The 14978-nt window shown below is 51.8% G+C and overlaps 1 protein-coding gene across 1 annotated transcript in view; it reads left to right on the top strand.

The window, feature by feature from the left end:
• The window catches only part of SHB (SH2 domain containing adaptor protein B), a 151781-nt gene extending 145742 nt beyond the window's left edge, over window positions 1–6039 (top strand). Inside the window, exon 6 of the mRNA XM_017543221.2 lies at window positions 5126–6039. Within this exon, the coding sequence (XP_017398710.1) occupies window positions 5126–5309 (184 nt within the window). The 3' untranslated portion in view covers window positions 5310–6039. The remainder of the gene's footprint in view (window positions 1–5125) is intronic.
• Window positions 6040–14978: the final 8939 nt, after the last annotated feature.

Genomic DNA, 14978 nt, shown 5'->3' with positions numbered 1-14978 from the left:
AATGGATTGGATGGATGACAGGCCGAGTGCCCAACTGTGTGCCAGGCATGTGTGTGTGCCCAGAGGACAGAGCAGGCTAAGGCTCAGCCTACTGGGAAACATCACAATGGACAGACAGGATTCTTAACCTCCAGTTCTCACCAAGCTTCGGGGAAGCCAGATTTGGGGGCAGAAAGAACGCAAAGACCCACATGCACACCTGGATCCATCATGTCAGGTAGCTGATCAGAGAAAGATGAGGCAGTGGTGGGAAGTTCAGGGCTCTGAATGCCAGGCTTTGGAGTTCAGCAAACATAGGTTCAAATCCTAGCCCTACCATCTTGCATGAAACAAGGCACAGAAGCATCCTGAGCCTCAGTTTCTCCATCTGTAAACAGTGATCAGCATAACAACTTAGCACCATTGCTCTGCAGTTTAAATGAGTTAATATGCAGCAATAGCTCAGCTCAGAGCCAAGTGCCCAGTAGGGGCTCTTGAAGTACTGGATGTCATTACATCTCTATTGGTCATGGGGAGTCTTAGACAGTTTTGAGCTGAGGGCCAATGTTCTGGGAACATCTGGGTCAGGACAGCAGCTCCCCATGCACCGTTCAGGCTAAGGTAAACCAGAAATCCCCTCTCTGTCTGGAGTCCTATAACTGGGTCCCACACGTTAGTCCCAAAGGGCAATTTCCTTCCTTCTCCCGCATAAATATTATATGCAAGTATTTTTAAGTCATTTCATCATGAAAAGAAGCGATTTAACAGAACTATTACCCAGGATTCTTCATGAAATATGCATCAAGCAATTAGGTCTAAAAGCGAGAGGTGAGGCCTCGCACCCTGCTCAGCGGCCGGCAGCTGCGGGCTGAGTAATGTTTTATTAAAGCCCGTGATTGCGCTGCGAGGTGGGGCCTGTTATTAGCCCTCCACACCAGGCACGTTTGATAATCCTGATGATGAGGAGGTGCTTTTTGTGATGATAATGAGCAATCTGAACGCCTGTGACAGCTCCAGCACCCTGGCCTCTGCCAGCCTTTCAAGACTCATTAGACAGGTCACCGCCAGAGACACCTCTTATTGTGACTTTGCCCTCGCCAAGATGTCCTATCAAAGGAGATGGGGCTGACGCAGGAGCTTGGCAGGCGCAGCAGCCTGTTGAAGCTCCCCAGGGGCAAAGGCTTCCCTGAACGATGATGGTGCAGATGATGGTGCCAAGGATGCTGCCTTGAAAAGGGTGGGAGGAGGTATGGCCCAGAGCCTGGCTCAACTGGCTGAGGATGCAGGGCCTGGGCTCTGGGCTCACCAGCAACCTGCCTTGCTGTGTCCCTTGGGCCAGGGTAGTGTACTCTGGCCTCAGTTTCCTCTACAGTACCCCAGGGGAGTGAGAGGTGACACCCAGGCTGCCTGCAGCTCGGAATACATTCCATCTGGAGCAGCCACGCATCCCTGGGCTTACTCCTTACCTGATGAACCTCTCTGTTCTCCACAGAAATTTTCATGCTTCCTTTGCTCATACTGGCGTCTCCTTTTGTGTGAAGGTGGGAATCATTGAAGCCACTCCTGGCAGCTGCTTTTAAATTTTCAACTGTTAGGTGGCATCTCCCTCATGGGACCTTAACCAATCAGAATGTATTGTCACAACACATCACCTGGCTGTGTGTGGACAAGGCATCACCTGACCCTTGCACTGGTTGAGGATTGGCTGATAGTCTTGGGACCTTGGACCCCTGGGAGGGGGGTCACCATCTTGCCTCCCAGGCTGGGGGCTCCACCAATCAGAACATACCATTCCCAATCCTCAGCACGGCCCCTTATGTGGATGCCACATATTATCTTTTACTCCCAGCCCCTCTACTGTCTCTGACCTGCCTCAGCCCTGCACCATGGATGCTGTGGAGGCAGATCAGCTTGGAGGGGATGTTTGCTCAGGGTCTGATGCCTCCCACCCACCCGCCTGCCTGGCTTCACATGGAGCACTAAGGGTTTCATGAGGCCCTCTCTTGAGTCTGGGGAGTGCTGAGGTCAGGAGCACTGACTCTGGCATCTGCTGCTGATGATCACTGTGACCTTGGCTAGTAACTTCCCCTGTCTGCACCAAGGTGCTTAAGGACATAGAGCCTGGCCTACAGGGAGGATTGTCCCTGAAGGCAATCCTGGCTAAGGCCCCAGTGAAAGCAGGACTGGACGTGAGAGCAGCTGTGAAGGGAAGGTGTGAGCTGCCTGCAAACACTTCCTGCAGGAAGCCCTCAGGGGCTAGGCAGCAGATTATGTTTTGCACATGTGGAATCCAGGACCTAGGGCTGCAGCCACCCTCCAGGGCCATCTAGTCAGCTTCCCTGTGGATGCATCGGGAGAAGGGACAGAGCCCAGCAAGGCACAGGACAGCCTGAGGGCCAGGGAACCATGGGTGTGGCGCTTGAGCCTGGGAGGGTCAGCATGTGAGAGCACTTTTCTCCCTCTGCCTGAGAATGGTCAGGCCACAGCCAGCCTGGGGGTTCATGGAGCCCAAGTGCTGGTCCCAGCTCTGCCTTAGTAGTCTCTGAGCTTCATGACCAGCCTGCCCCATCGGCACAGCCTGGCTCAGGGTGGTAAACTCATGGGTGCTTACACAGGCAAGATATGATTGTGTCGGAGGGATAAACAGCAGGCTCAGACTGACAGGAGGGACTTCCAGCAGACATCTACACTCTTAGCCTGGCAGCTGCCCCACCTTGTTATCTGTTGGCAGCCAAGGTACAGAGGACAGTGCATGGCTTTTAATACTTGGTGGCCATTCTAAGCCCCTGGCCTGGGAACAGAGGAACTTAGCTTCTGCTTCAGGCTTGGTCAGAGCCATTGCCGCCATCACTGCCCACCTCCCTTGCCAGATGCTTTAGAACAAATCCGTGTGAAATGTCACCTTCACCCATGTGAGTTACTCTCCTAACCTTGAAAATGAAAGTGGCTCACTCCCCTGCAGCTTCATACCTGCACACGGGCAGACTTGGTTCCCACCAGCGGCTGTGACCCTCTGCCTGACACCACCTCCACTCTGTCCCCTAGCATAGACGTATGAGAATCACAAAGCCTGATGGTTCTGTACCCCAAAAACATAACACCACTCCACGCATGTACACAGAGGGGAACGATGTGCCCAGGGTCACACCTCCACCCCGCTGGGTGTCCCTGGCACCTGCAGCCCCTCCTTACCAGCTCTGCTGTCTTGCCCACCCACACCCCTTCTCCAGGCAGAGCTGGGCATGTGGCTCTGAGATCTCAGCTTTTTAACTCTTCTGCTGTTTTCTCAGCCACATGGTTTCAGTGTGTTACTTAAACAATCACAGCTCTTTCCCAGCTGGCACAGATCTGTGGTCTCTTTGGGGTGGCGGGTAGGTGAGTCTTCACTGGAATGAAGTTTTACATTCTTAGTGTAATGCACGCACTGTTTCCTTTCTGCAGCCTAAGCAAGTGTGCCGCCTGCTTCTCAGGCGTGTCTCAGCAATTCTCTAATGAAATGACCCTTCACTGAGGAGCAGAACTTGCCACAGGCTCTGTAATTAGAACATTGCCAGCCTTAAAAAATCTTGATTTAAATTTCAATTCTTTACAGGAATTATTCTCTCTTGAAATGTAATTGCTCTCCCAACGATTTTCTTTAAGCTGAGGGTGACATCTCTAAATACATTATTATGAGCAGATATATTGCTTAGTGCTCACACTTCATTAAGCATTTGTTCTGCCCATTTGAAAATGGTCCTGGAGCCCAAATTAAGGTGTTAATAGAGCAGGCACTCGTAAGCTTGGGAAGCCCAGTCCTGACTGGAAGAGATGTGTTCAAGCCCTGCAGAGCCCCTGTGGAGGCTACAGCCGTGAGGGGCGGAACTAGAGCCAAAAGGCTGCAAACCTTCATGTCCACTTAGAGCTCGGTTCGGGGAGTCTCTTGGAGGCCATGGAGATGGGGGCAGGAGATTTGTCAGAAGCTTCAGCTTTCTAGTGAAGGGACAGACACCTGATAAAGTGGACTGTACTTGGAAAATCTAAAGCATCCACAGGCGTGGTGGCAGAATCACAGTAGAATCATAAAAGGCCAGGCATGGAGCCGAGGGGGCAGGCAGAGGGCAGCCTGGACAGAGCCAGGCTGGTGGAGGGTGAGGGATCCAGCGTGGCTGCAGCCCCAGAAAGAGCGGGAGAGGTCTGCCTGGGCCAGGCAAATGCTGGCAGGAGGACCGTGGCCTTGGCCCTCCATGAGCTGATGCAGGCAAGCTTCAAGGGCTGTGGGCACACAGGCTCTGCTCTGATCTCTAAGGAACCCACCCACTGCTTTTCCTTGAGCAGACTTCAGGTGGGTCCTCCCAGGCAGGTCTGAAGCCAGCATGGTGGACACAGACTGGGCCCTGCTCTGTGGCATGCTCAGAGGAGCTGGGATGGTGGCTAAGTACCCACCGTTTAGGAAGGCATGTGTGTCTTCAGTGCCACCAGATGAAGGACGGAGCTCTGCCTGTGGGAGCCTGGAAGACCACCCAGCAGGGGCAACACAGGCTGGACCTTGGGGAAGGCAGGGTTTATGGAGAAGGTGAAGATGCAGAGGGCGGGCAGTACAGACCTTCTGCCCATATTCCATTGGCTATGCTAGTCACAACTAACTGCCTGCAAGGGGGAGGCTGGGAAATGTAGTCCCTGGCTGATTGGCCCCTTCCCAGTGACAGTTTCCTACTACTGAAAGGAAGGCCAGATCACCTGCCATCCCTGCCACAGAGTTTCCTCCTCTGGAAACTGGGGGTGATGACCCCTGCCCTGCCCACTTGTCATGGCATTGGAGACGTGAACACTTTGCACCTGTCAGGCAAGGCTGAAACAGGGATCTGCGCTGGTAATAGAAAGAGGGACCAAGTTTTGTTTTGTTTTTCTGAAGAAGCCCCCGGAAGCACTCAGTGTTGGAATGCTGTCCTGTAGCAGTGGCGGCTGCTGCTGGTTCTGGGTCAGATGCCAGAATTGAAGGTGCGTTTGGGTGCAGCTGCATTTCATCTGGTCCTGGCTTGGAGAGGTGCGGCTCACAGCCACTTCCTGGCTGGGTTCCCTTCTGTCCCAGACATCTGAGGAGTCCCTTGGCCTCAGCCTGAGTGTCAGAGGGGTAGTTCTGCTAACCTCTGTGTTTTGTTCACAGGAGCAACCAGGGTTTTATGCACATGAAACTGGCCAAAACCAAAGAGAAATACATTCTGGGTCAGAACAGCCCTCCATTCGACAGTGTCCCGGAAGTCATCCACTACTACACCACCAGAAAGCTGCCCATCAAAGGGGCCGAGCACTTGTCCCTCCTCTACCCCGTGGCTGTGAGGACCCTGTGAACGAACCAGACCTGCCCTGCTCTGTGAAAGAGCCTGAGACTTGGAGGCACCCAAGGGCCCCCCACCAACCAGCCTGGCAACTGTTGCTGGCTGTGTCATTTGTGTTGTGTGTATGGTACTAGCACACCACTGCATGTCTCTAGAATGCTGTTGCCACTTACGGGGGCTGGAGAAGGCCTGGATAAAGACAGAGGGGTGGCCAACATACCACCCCAGCCCCCACCCCCACCCCTTCCTTGAGTTTCTGTGAATTAAAATATTTGCAAATCCATAGAGATGCCTTCCAGGATGAACAAAGGCAGAGCAGCTCCGAGGGGCGGGGTAGGGTGGGGCGGGAACTCCCTGGCTGACATCTCTTTGTTCTCCAGCTGTCTCGAATTCACACCTGTGTAGGGGGCAAAGTTTTCCCACAGGGCCCTCCTCCCCTCCCCACCGGTGCTGGGAGCCCCAGAGCTCCAAATGAGAGCCCCACTGATGCTGGGAGCTTTCAGAGCCCTGGAGGCCCCAGGGTTCCCGCCCCTGCTGGTGTGTGTGTGTGTGTGTGAATGTGTGTGAATGTGTGTGTGAGTACAGATGTGAGGAGGTGATCACACACAGATGGGTAAGCCCGCTGATCTACTTGTAGTTACTCAGTGTAATCATTAGGTGATCTTCAAGGAATCATTGTGCAGTCAAAAAGAGGATTCAATTATTTATGAATAGGGTGTGTAAATAAAATAGTCATTTAATATATAGTCTTATCCTTGTTTTATATACTGCAGAGGGTCTCTGAAGGGCAGTGCTTGTCTGTTGGTTTCATTCCCAGAGCAGGGTGTGTCTCCTCTGGGCTTGCTGTTGTGGCGGGCCCCAGGGTGGGGAGGGAGGCTGAGGCCCCAGCTCCAGCCCTCAGTGCTCTGGCAACTGGGCTGAGGCAGTCGGTAGCACTCTGGGTGTCAACCCAGAGCTCACAGTTCAGGCTCCAGCAGCAGTCATAGTCGGGAGCCTCAGGTGTTGATGCAACAACTGGGCTTTCCCTCCGACAGTAGGACATTGGTGTTGACGCCCTCCCCCCCACCCCCAGGGCACAGTACCCAGCTGGCTACAAAGGGCTGTCTCCCCACTATCTGTCAGCACCACCTGGGAGGTATTTAACGTGTAGGGAAAGGGAGACAGAGAGGAAATGTGATTTGCCAAGGCCACACAGCTCACTAGCAGCAGAGTGAGTGGCACCGAAGCTAGTGCTCTTTAGTTGGCTCTGCATGGCCTTGCTGTCAACCCTGCCATGGAGGAGACAGAATCCTGACCTCCCAGGGACATGGAGCCCTTGGTGGTCCACACTGCCTCCACACATGAGCGTATGCACGCACACACACATACACGACCTCTCTCTTGCTTGCCACTGTCCTGGACAGCAGCAGGGATTCCTCCCACACAGGCCGGGTAGCCCCAGTGAGGCTGTGAGTTTCTCAGCTCTCCTGCTTTTCCCACCCACCCAGCAGCATGAAGGTGTGGCCGCCCTCTCCTCAATGAGATACAAGGGTTCCAGAGCCTTCGCCAGGCCCCAGCAGGTCTGAATGAACTGGAGGTTCCATGACTGTCATCCATGGTGCACCTGGGCAGAGCACAAGGGGCCAAGTTTGAACGTCATCAGCAGGTTCAGACATCAGTGCTGCACGTGTCTTTAGAGACTGGAGGTGGTTCCGCTCACTGTTCAGATGCAGAGACAGCAGCTCGGAGAAGGAGGACTCAACCATGGCCACATGTGAGCTGGGACAGAGCCCTGCCCCTTTAGGTGGCTACACGGACTTCAGCAGTTTGTTCAAAGCCTTGCCCTCAGCAACCCCTGGTCAGTGACCAGTCTGCCTCTTGAGTCGACCTCTTGGGCCTTGTCAGTCAGTCCACGTGGTCCAGCCCTCATGAAGCCCATGCTGGCTGTGGCCAGGGTCTGGATTCTAACGAAGCCAATCCTTTATTTGCCTGTTTGGCATTTCCTAAAACATCCCTCAATGAGGGAGGAAGGTGGGGATGCCCTGGAAGGATTCATGCTTTCCTTTGAGGGGGGAGGTAGCAGGTAAATAACAAGATGAGTGAGGAGTTGGCACTTGTCCAGAGAGAGAGGAGCCTGGATCCCAAGGCTTATCCTCAGAGGAGGCCCGTGAGCGGCTGAGGAAGTCGGGGGACAACCCTCTGGTGCAGGGGGGAGGGTAAGACCTCACATTGGCAAGTTCAGGTCTGGCCACTTCCTGAGGCCGCTGGGTGGAGCTGTACCTCACGGCCCTCCTCTGTAGACAGTCTCCCGGGACAGAACGCTCCTCAGGAAAGGCTCTGGGTGGGTCTCAGTGGAAACTGGCAGCTGTGCCCTCTGGCCGTGACTTGACCTCCTAGGGTATTCCTGGGACTCTCTCTCTGTCCCTGGCCTTCATCTTCCTGAAGTTTCCCTGGGAGGCCCAACCTCCTGCCCCACTCAGGGACAGAGGCCAGCAGAGGAGCCGGCTTACAGGAAGGGAGCTGCTGAAAAGAATTTTTTGCCCTTAATTTTATGAACCTCTCCCTCTTCTTCCTCTAATTGTGACCGTTTCCTCTGTCAGCCTGTATTCATGTTTTCTTGGACATCTAACAATTGAAACAGCTTTTCCCTTTCAGAAACACTCGCATTCAGGTTACTGGCATTGGTTTGGTTTTTGTTTTGGGTTTTTTTTTTTTTCATCTGCTGCCAATTAGTGGGGGAAAAAATTGGGCTGGATTTCTTTGAGAGAAAAGAAAAGACCTGCCACACAACACTGCGCCCTCCGCACTTGCCTGAGAACCTCCAGCTCTAGCGGCTGTGTCTTTCTTTCTCTACCTTCTTTGCTGGCTTTATTATTGACCATAATGCCCTGGCCACTTGAGCAGCTCTGTCCTTGAGCGCCGAGGAGTCAAGGGCCCTTCTGGCAGCCCCCCAAACAGGATGGCCCCCACAGAAAAAAAGGAGGCTTTGTGGGGGAAGAGGGCCCAACTGCCTGCCAGTCCCATCCTGAAATGAGAAGAATGGCCCAGGCTGACACTGCCCTGGGGAGAGGCTCATGGCGCAGCCTTTGCGGGAAAGGGGTGTGATGGCTCCCAGCCTTCAGGAGGGCAGGCCCTGCCCTCTCGGGGCGGCTTTGGGCTGGGGCCCTTCTGTGGCCTGAGTGTGAGCTGGAGGGAAACCCGAAGCAGCTTCCCATAAGGTGTCCGGTCCACAAGGTGGAGCCCGAAGGCTCACTCTGCCACATTCCCAGAACCAGCGGCCCCCTTGGTAAGATTCTGAACACAAAGTTCCAGTAGCTCCCTAGACTCCCTCTCAGAAGTGGTGATGTCACGGACCAAGGGCCTGGCAAGGACTGACAGCCAGGGTTACCATTTGCTTTTGCAGCCATAGGGACAGTGCATGTAGAAACCCTGCCAGCAGGGCAGGCTGGCATTTGGCATTGGCCCACAGATACCATGAAGGGTCCTGGCTGAATCAGGCAGCTGTCCAGCCAACTGCCATGCCTGTCCCTTCACCGTTCCAGAATTAGTGACCAGTGAAGACCAAATCTGGCAAGCCGTCCAGAGGGAGTGCAGGGCCCACAGTCTTAGATGTGGGCGCATGTCCTAGAACCCCGTGGGGACCTATTCACAGGCGACCTCGGGACACAGGTGGCCTTCCGCCATTCCGCCTCCCTCCTTGGGCCTCTTTGAATCTCACTGGGAGCCTCAAACCAGCCACCTAACATTCTAATTCTATGTGACACACTGTGTAATAATGAATATTTAATGAGAAGCTCTTAATATACTACAAGTGTCTCGTTTACCTTTTGGTTTTTTTTTTTTTTTTTTTTTTTGAGACAGAATCTTGTTCTGTTACCCAGGCTGGGGTGCAGTGGCATGATCTCCACTCACTGCAACTTCTTGCCTCCCAGGCTGTGGTGATCCTCTCACCTCAGCCTTCCATGTTGCTGAGACTACAGGCATGCACCACCATGCCCAGCTAATTTTTATTTTATTTTATTTTAAGATGGAGTCTCTGTCGCCCAGGCTGGAGTGCAGTGGTGCAATATCACCTCACTGCAACCTCTGCCTCCCAGGTTTAAGCAGTTCACCTGCCCCAGCCTCCTGAGTAGCTGGGACTACTGGCATGCGCAAGCATGCCCAGCTAATTTTTGTATTTTTAGTAGAGACGGGGTTTCACCATGTTGGCCAGGATGGTCTTGATCTCTCGACCACATGATCCGCCCACCTCAGCCTCTCAAAGTGCTGGGATTACAGGTGTGAGCCACGGAGTCTGGCCTAATTTTTCTATTTTTAATAGAGATGGGGTTTTGCCATGTTTGCCAAGCTGGTCTCAAACTCCTGGGCTCACGGGATCCTCCCATCTTGGCCTCCCCAAATGCTGGGATTATAGGCAGGAGTCACTTTGCCCAGCCACACTGGTGTCTTGTTTAAATGCGCCTTGAGCATGCATGTTTTATTTTGTTTGTTTAATGCAGCCATGTGCCCCAGGATTCTAGCTGAACTGCCTTTGGCTTGCAAAAGCTGAGCTCTTGCCATCAGCTTCCAAAGGTGGATTGTTACAGAAAAAAGCAACCTTTTTGCTTCCTGATTATGAAGAAGAGAGAGACCTAATGAGCTCAATGGAAATAAATAAATTTGTTTAGCAGACATTTGAATGCCTACTGGCCCTCAGGTCTGGTGGATACAGAGGTGAATGGGACTCAGCCCCTGCCCTCATGAAGTTTCCAGTGTGTAAAAACAGTCCAAAGAGCTGTGGGATCCCAGATCAGAGGGAATTGAATCTGCTTGCAGCAGTCATGGAAAGTTGGGCCTTGAGGGATAAGTGGGGGTTCAGCAGGGAGCCTGGTGGGGTGGATGGTCTGCACAGAGGTAACAGGTGATAGATTCATCAGGGCGAGTCCATCGGAGCCTGGTGTGGTGCAGCCTGCCTTGGTAGGAGGTGTCCAGACTCCTGGGATTCCAGGAACCTCATCCCGAGGAGGCAAAAGAACAGGGCAGGGCGGGGAGAGATTGTTCATCTTGTCATGCCTGAATTAACTGTTGGTCTCCCCAACGACGGGGAGCTTCTGGCCTCCTATTTCTTAGGGGAGCTGAATCCTTAAGGAGAGAAAGGCAGGACATGAGTCTTAGCACGAAATCTGCCATTGTTTGCCACCATCACCATGATGTAATCATGATGACAGCATTATGCAGCCCCAGGTCCACCTGGGAGTTCTGCGCCCAAGCCCCTCCTCACCTATACCTAAGGGGGCACAGCATTCCCCAGCATGTTGGGGCCTGCTCTGGAGTGATTCCCCGACCGCCCCCTGCCTAGGAACTTACCTGCCACTCTCCTCCCTCCCTCCCTCCTCCTTTTCAAGAATGTGGTTGTCTGTCTTCCCTGCTGGCCCCCTTCCTCCCCCACTCCCCAGGACTCCTGGCCTTTGGTTCACCTCTCCTTCCCCCTGTCCCCCCATCCCAGTGTCCCAGAATCTACACCTCTGACTGCCAGGCTCCCTTAAAACATTGACACCAACACCTCCGTGCCCCAACACACACACGTGCGTGCGTGTGTGCACACACGCCTGGGGAACACCTGTGCTCGGGGAGGGCAAAGCCCTGGCTCGTGGTCCTGGTGACAGAAAACATTCCTGAGCTTGGTCAGGACCGAGGAGCCACAGGCAATGCCTGCTCTGCCACCAGGAATTTCCTGAAGGTAAGGAGAAAAGGTCACCTCTACACTGTTATGCATGGTGGTGGTGGTGGTGGTGGTGGGTATTTCTGTTTCAGTTCAATTTAACACATATCGAGCATGAAACAGACAGGACAAACTGGTGACCAGGAGCAGGAGACTGAGCACAGTAAACTCCTTCCTTATCAGAGCCCACAGGAAGTGGTGGGCTGCCAGATGCTTTAATCCTGCACAGAGACCCAGCAGGGTGGGCCAGAAACAGAGGCCCAGCCAGGGACAGAGGCATGCTTAAGGCCACACAGCAAGTCCTTCTCCACATGCCTTGAGAGTGACCAGGTCCAAGGGTCACCTTGGCCAGTACAGCTCTGGGAAGACTAGGGTAGGGCTGGGGGATTCTTCTCAGAGTCAATGACCCATTTTTTTCCTCACTGGCTCCCCACCTGATTGGGAGCATCCCAGGCCTGTAGTGACTGGTGTCATCTCTGGCTTGGGGGACAGTTTCCAAAGCCATGATCTGACCAAGGTGGTAGAAGTCAACCAGTGTAGCTCTAGTGCCCTCGTGTGGTTTTCTTTAGTATTGAAGCCAGTCCCAGGGAGCAGGAATGCAGCCTCCAAGTCACCCTGTCAGTTACAGAAGGAGAAACTGAGATCCAGAGAAGGAAGAGGCAGGTGTGTAAACAGATAAACGGCAGGCAGAGCAGAGTGATGGATGATGGGTGCTCCAGCAGAAGGGACAGCAGAAGTGGCATCTGAGCTGGACCTCACATGCAGGAAGTAGGGGCATCCTAGGCAGAGGCAACAACTTCAGCAAGAGCTGGGAGATTCCCTCTGAATCCCGATCCAGCGCTTTTCCCACTGCATTCTACTCTAAAATTGCACCCATTCTACTCTAAAATTGCCCACTGAAAGGGAGGTCAGGCTGAATCAGAAGGGCTCAGTACAGAACAATTTTATGCAATATTATTTCAAAGTTATTGACTTCCAATTATAAAATTAACGTGTACTGTGGCCTTGTGCAGTGGCTCACAGCTGTAATTCCAGCACTTTTGGAGGCCAAGACGAGCGGATCACTTGAGATCAGGAATTCAAGACCAGCCTGGCCAATGTGGCGAAACCCCATCTCTACTAAAAATACAAAAATTAGCCGACCATGGTGGTAGGTGCCTGTAATCCCAGCTATTCAGGAGGCTGAAGCAGGAGAATTACTTGACCCCAGGAGGTGGAGGTTGCAGTGAGCCATGATTATGATACTGTACTCCAGCCTGGGTGACAGATCAAGACTCCATCTCAAAAAAAAAAAAGAAAAAAGTTTGTACTTATGGCTGGGCATGGTGGCCCACACCTATAATCCCAACTCTTTGGAAGGCTGAGGTGGGCAGATCACTTGAGGCCAGGAGTTTGAGACCAACCTGGCCAACATGGCAAAACCCCATCTCTACTAAAGATATAAAAATTAGCCGGGTGTGGTGACGGGCACTTGTAGTCTCAGCTACTTGGGATGCTAAGGCAGGAGAATCGCTTAAACCCGGGAGGCGGAGGTTGCAGTGAGCTGAGATTGGGCTACCGCATTCCATCCTGGGTGACAGAGCGAGACTCCATCTCAAAAAAAAAAAAAAAAAAAAGTTGTATCAGGGAAATTTGTATTTCAGGAAAATACAAAGAAGAAAATAAAAATTACCCTAAACTCAAAGAACAGTACATTAACGTTCTGAAGTATCTCCTCAATCTTTTTCTCTATGCATATATATAATTTGTTTTGAGACGGAATCTCACACTGTCACCCAAACTGGAGTGCAGTGATGTGATCTCAGCTCACTGCAACCTCTGCCTCCCAGGTTCAAATGATTCTCCTGCCTCAGCCCATAAGTAGATGGGATTACAGGTGCCCACCATCACCACACCTGGCTGATTTTTTGTATTTTTAGTAGAGATGGGGTTTCACTATGTTGGCCAGACTGGTCTCGAACACTTGACCTCGTGATCCACCCACCTCGGCCTCCCAAAGTGCTGGGATTACAGGCGTAAGCCACTACACCCAGCCCATATATAATTATTTCAAATAAAATTGGGCTCAAGCCATGTTTACATAGTTCTATAGCTTCCATCTTCCACTTAACATAGTATCATGTCCCTTTTCCTCTGTTATTAAATCTCCTACAATATGATCTTTTATAGCTGTATGATATTTGCTATCTAACTTATTCAAATTTTTGTATAACCAGCTCTGTGGGGAATTGTTCAGATATCTTTATCCATATTTCTGTCTTCTTGTAAGGAGAAATTCATAGATGGGGCATTATGAGGTAAAAGGCTAGGTACATCTTCAAGACATTCTGTCCTCCAGAGATGTATCAGTTCCTTTTCCGCTGCTATGTCCGGGAGTGCCCCCACAGATAAGCTGTCCTATTATCTTTAAAGACTTTTTGCAACTTGGACTTTACCTAAAACATGAGACATACTATAAGCAGTTTTTCTTCATCAGGGACAGCATGAGTTTAGGATACCCATGGGGTTGGACAAGAGACTGGCCTCTGCATGTAGGGTGAGCAGTTGTCCCTATAAGAGAAGCTTTCCAGGATGCAGGACTCTGAGGGCTAACAATAGGATGGTCTCAGCAAGCCAGAACAATTGCTCTGTTACCCTGGGGGCAAGCCCCTTAGCTCCCATTCAGTAGACCCTCCCTCTGCCCCTGTGAGAGAAAGAGCCAGGGTCAGGAGCTAGAGCTGGAGCTCAGGCTGGGAAACCTAGAGGAGCTCAGAAGAAGCCCTGCCCTTCTTGGGTCCAGGACACAGGTGAGCAGAGAAACAGCCATCGCCCAGCGGGTGGGGTGGGGGGCACAGTCTAATTTCATCCCTTTCCAGCTGTGCGACCTAGGCAAGTTGCAAAAGCTTCTGCCTCCTCTGCTGCAAAGTAACACAGAGGCAGCAGCCTCACGGGATTACTGCAAAGGTTAGAGGCAGTGTTGAATGACTGCCCTTAGCAGGGCTTAGTGTCGTCAACCTTCAGAGGTAATCTAGGTTGAGAACAAGGTGTGATGGCAGAGGCCAGTATAGCCACAAAATTTCAAAGGAAAGAGGGGCTAGGGTGCCAGAAAGGCTTCCTGTGGGAGGCAAGAAGTGGAATCTATTTTACAAATAAAAAATGCTCTAGCCCCACTGGACATCTCCTGAAGTGAGGATTACAGCTCTTAAGCTCCTCTTCCTCTACAGCTGGAGTCCCAGAACAGTGCTCACAGTCCTCTCCATCCCCTCTCTCAGCATCTTCTAACATCTCCTCTTTCTCTGTTATTTAAATTAATTCTAACACACTTTAGTTATTATCTAAATAATAAGCATCTGTTGTGTTTACCATTTAAATAATTACATTTATTTATGTCAATATTAAACCTATTTCTTGTCTTTATTGTTTAAATGTTAAATCTGTGCAGCAGTTTTATTCTTTAAATATTAAACATGTATCGTGTTCGTTGTCTGTTGTGTGTCTCCACCCACTAGAACATAACCAGAATGCAGACTCCACACAAGCAGGGATCTCAGACAGCTCCTGGCATACAGTAGGTGCTCAGTAAGTATTTGTTAGCTGAAGTAACAATGATAAAAGATCCTACCTGTGGTGGGCTTACTCTACGTGCACCTCACATTGTACATGCATTGGTCTCCCACAGTGAGAGCCCTGCTGTGCAGATGAGAAACTGAAGTTCAGGCCTGGTGTGGCAGCTCATGTCTGTAATCCAAGCACTTTGGGAGACCAAGGAGGGAGTGGCACTTGAGTTCAGGAGTTTAAGACCAGCCTGGGGAACATGGCAAAAACCTGTCTCTACAAAAAAATACAAAAATTAGCCAGGTGTGATGGTGCACACCTGTAGTCCCAGCTGATTGGGAGGCTGAAGTGGGAAGATCACTTGAGCCAGGAGGTGGTGACTGCAGTGAGCCAAGATCTCACCACTGCACTTCAGCTTGGGCAACACAGAGAGGCCCTGTCTCAAAATAAACAAACAGGCTGGGCAC

This window comes from Cebus imitator, unplaced genomic scaffold, assembly GCF_001604975.1.
Source record: "Cebus imitator isolate Cc_AM_T3 unplaced genomic scaffold, Cebus_imitator-1.0 Scaffold149, whole genome shotgun sequence".
Lineage (NCBI taxonomy): Eukaryota > Metazoa > Chordata > Mammalia > Primates > Cebidae > Cebus > Cebus imitator.
This window is presented reverse-complemented; position numbering and strand designations above follow the sequence as displayed.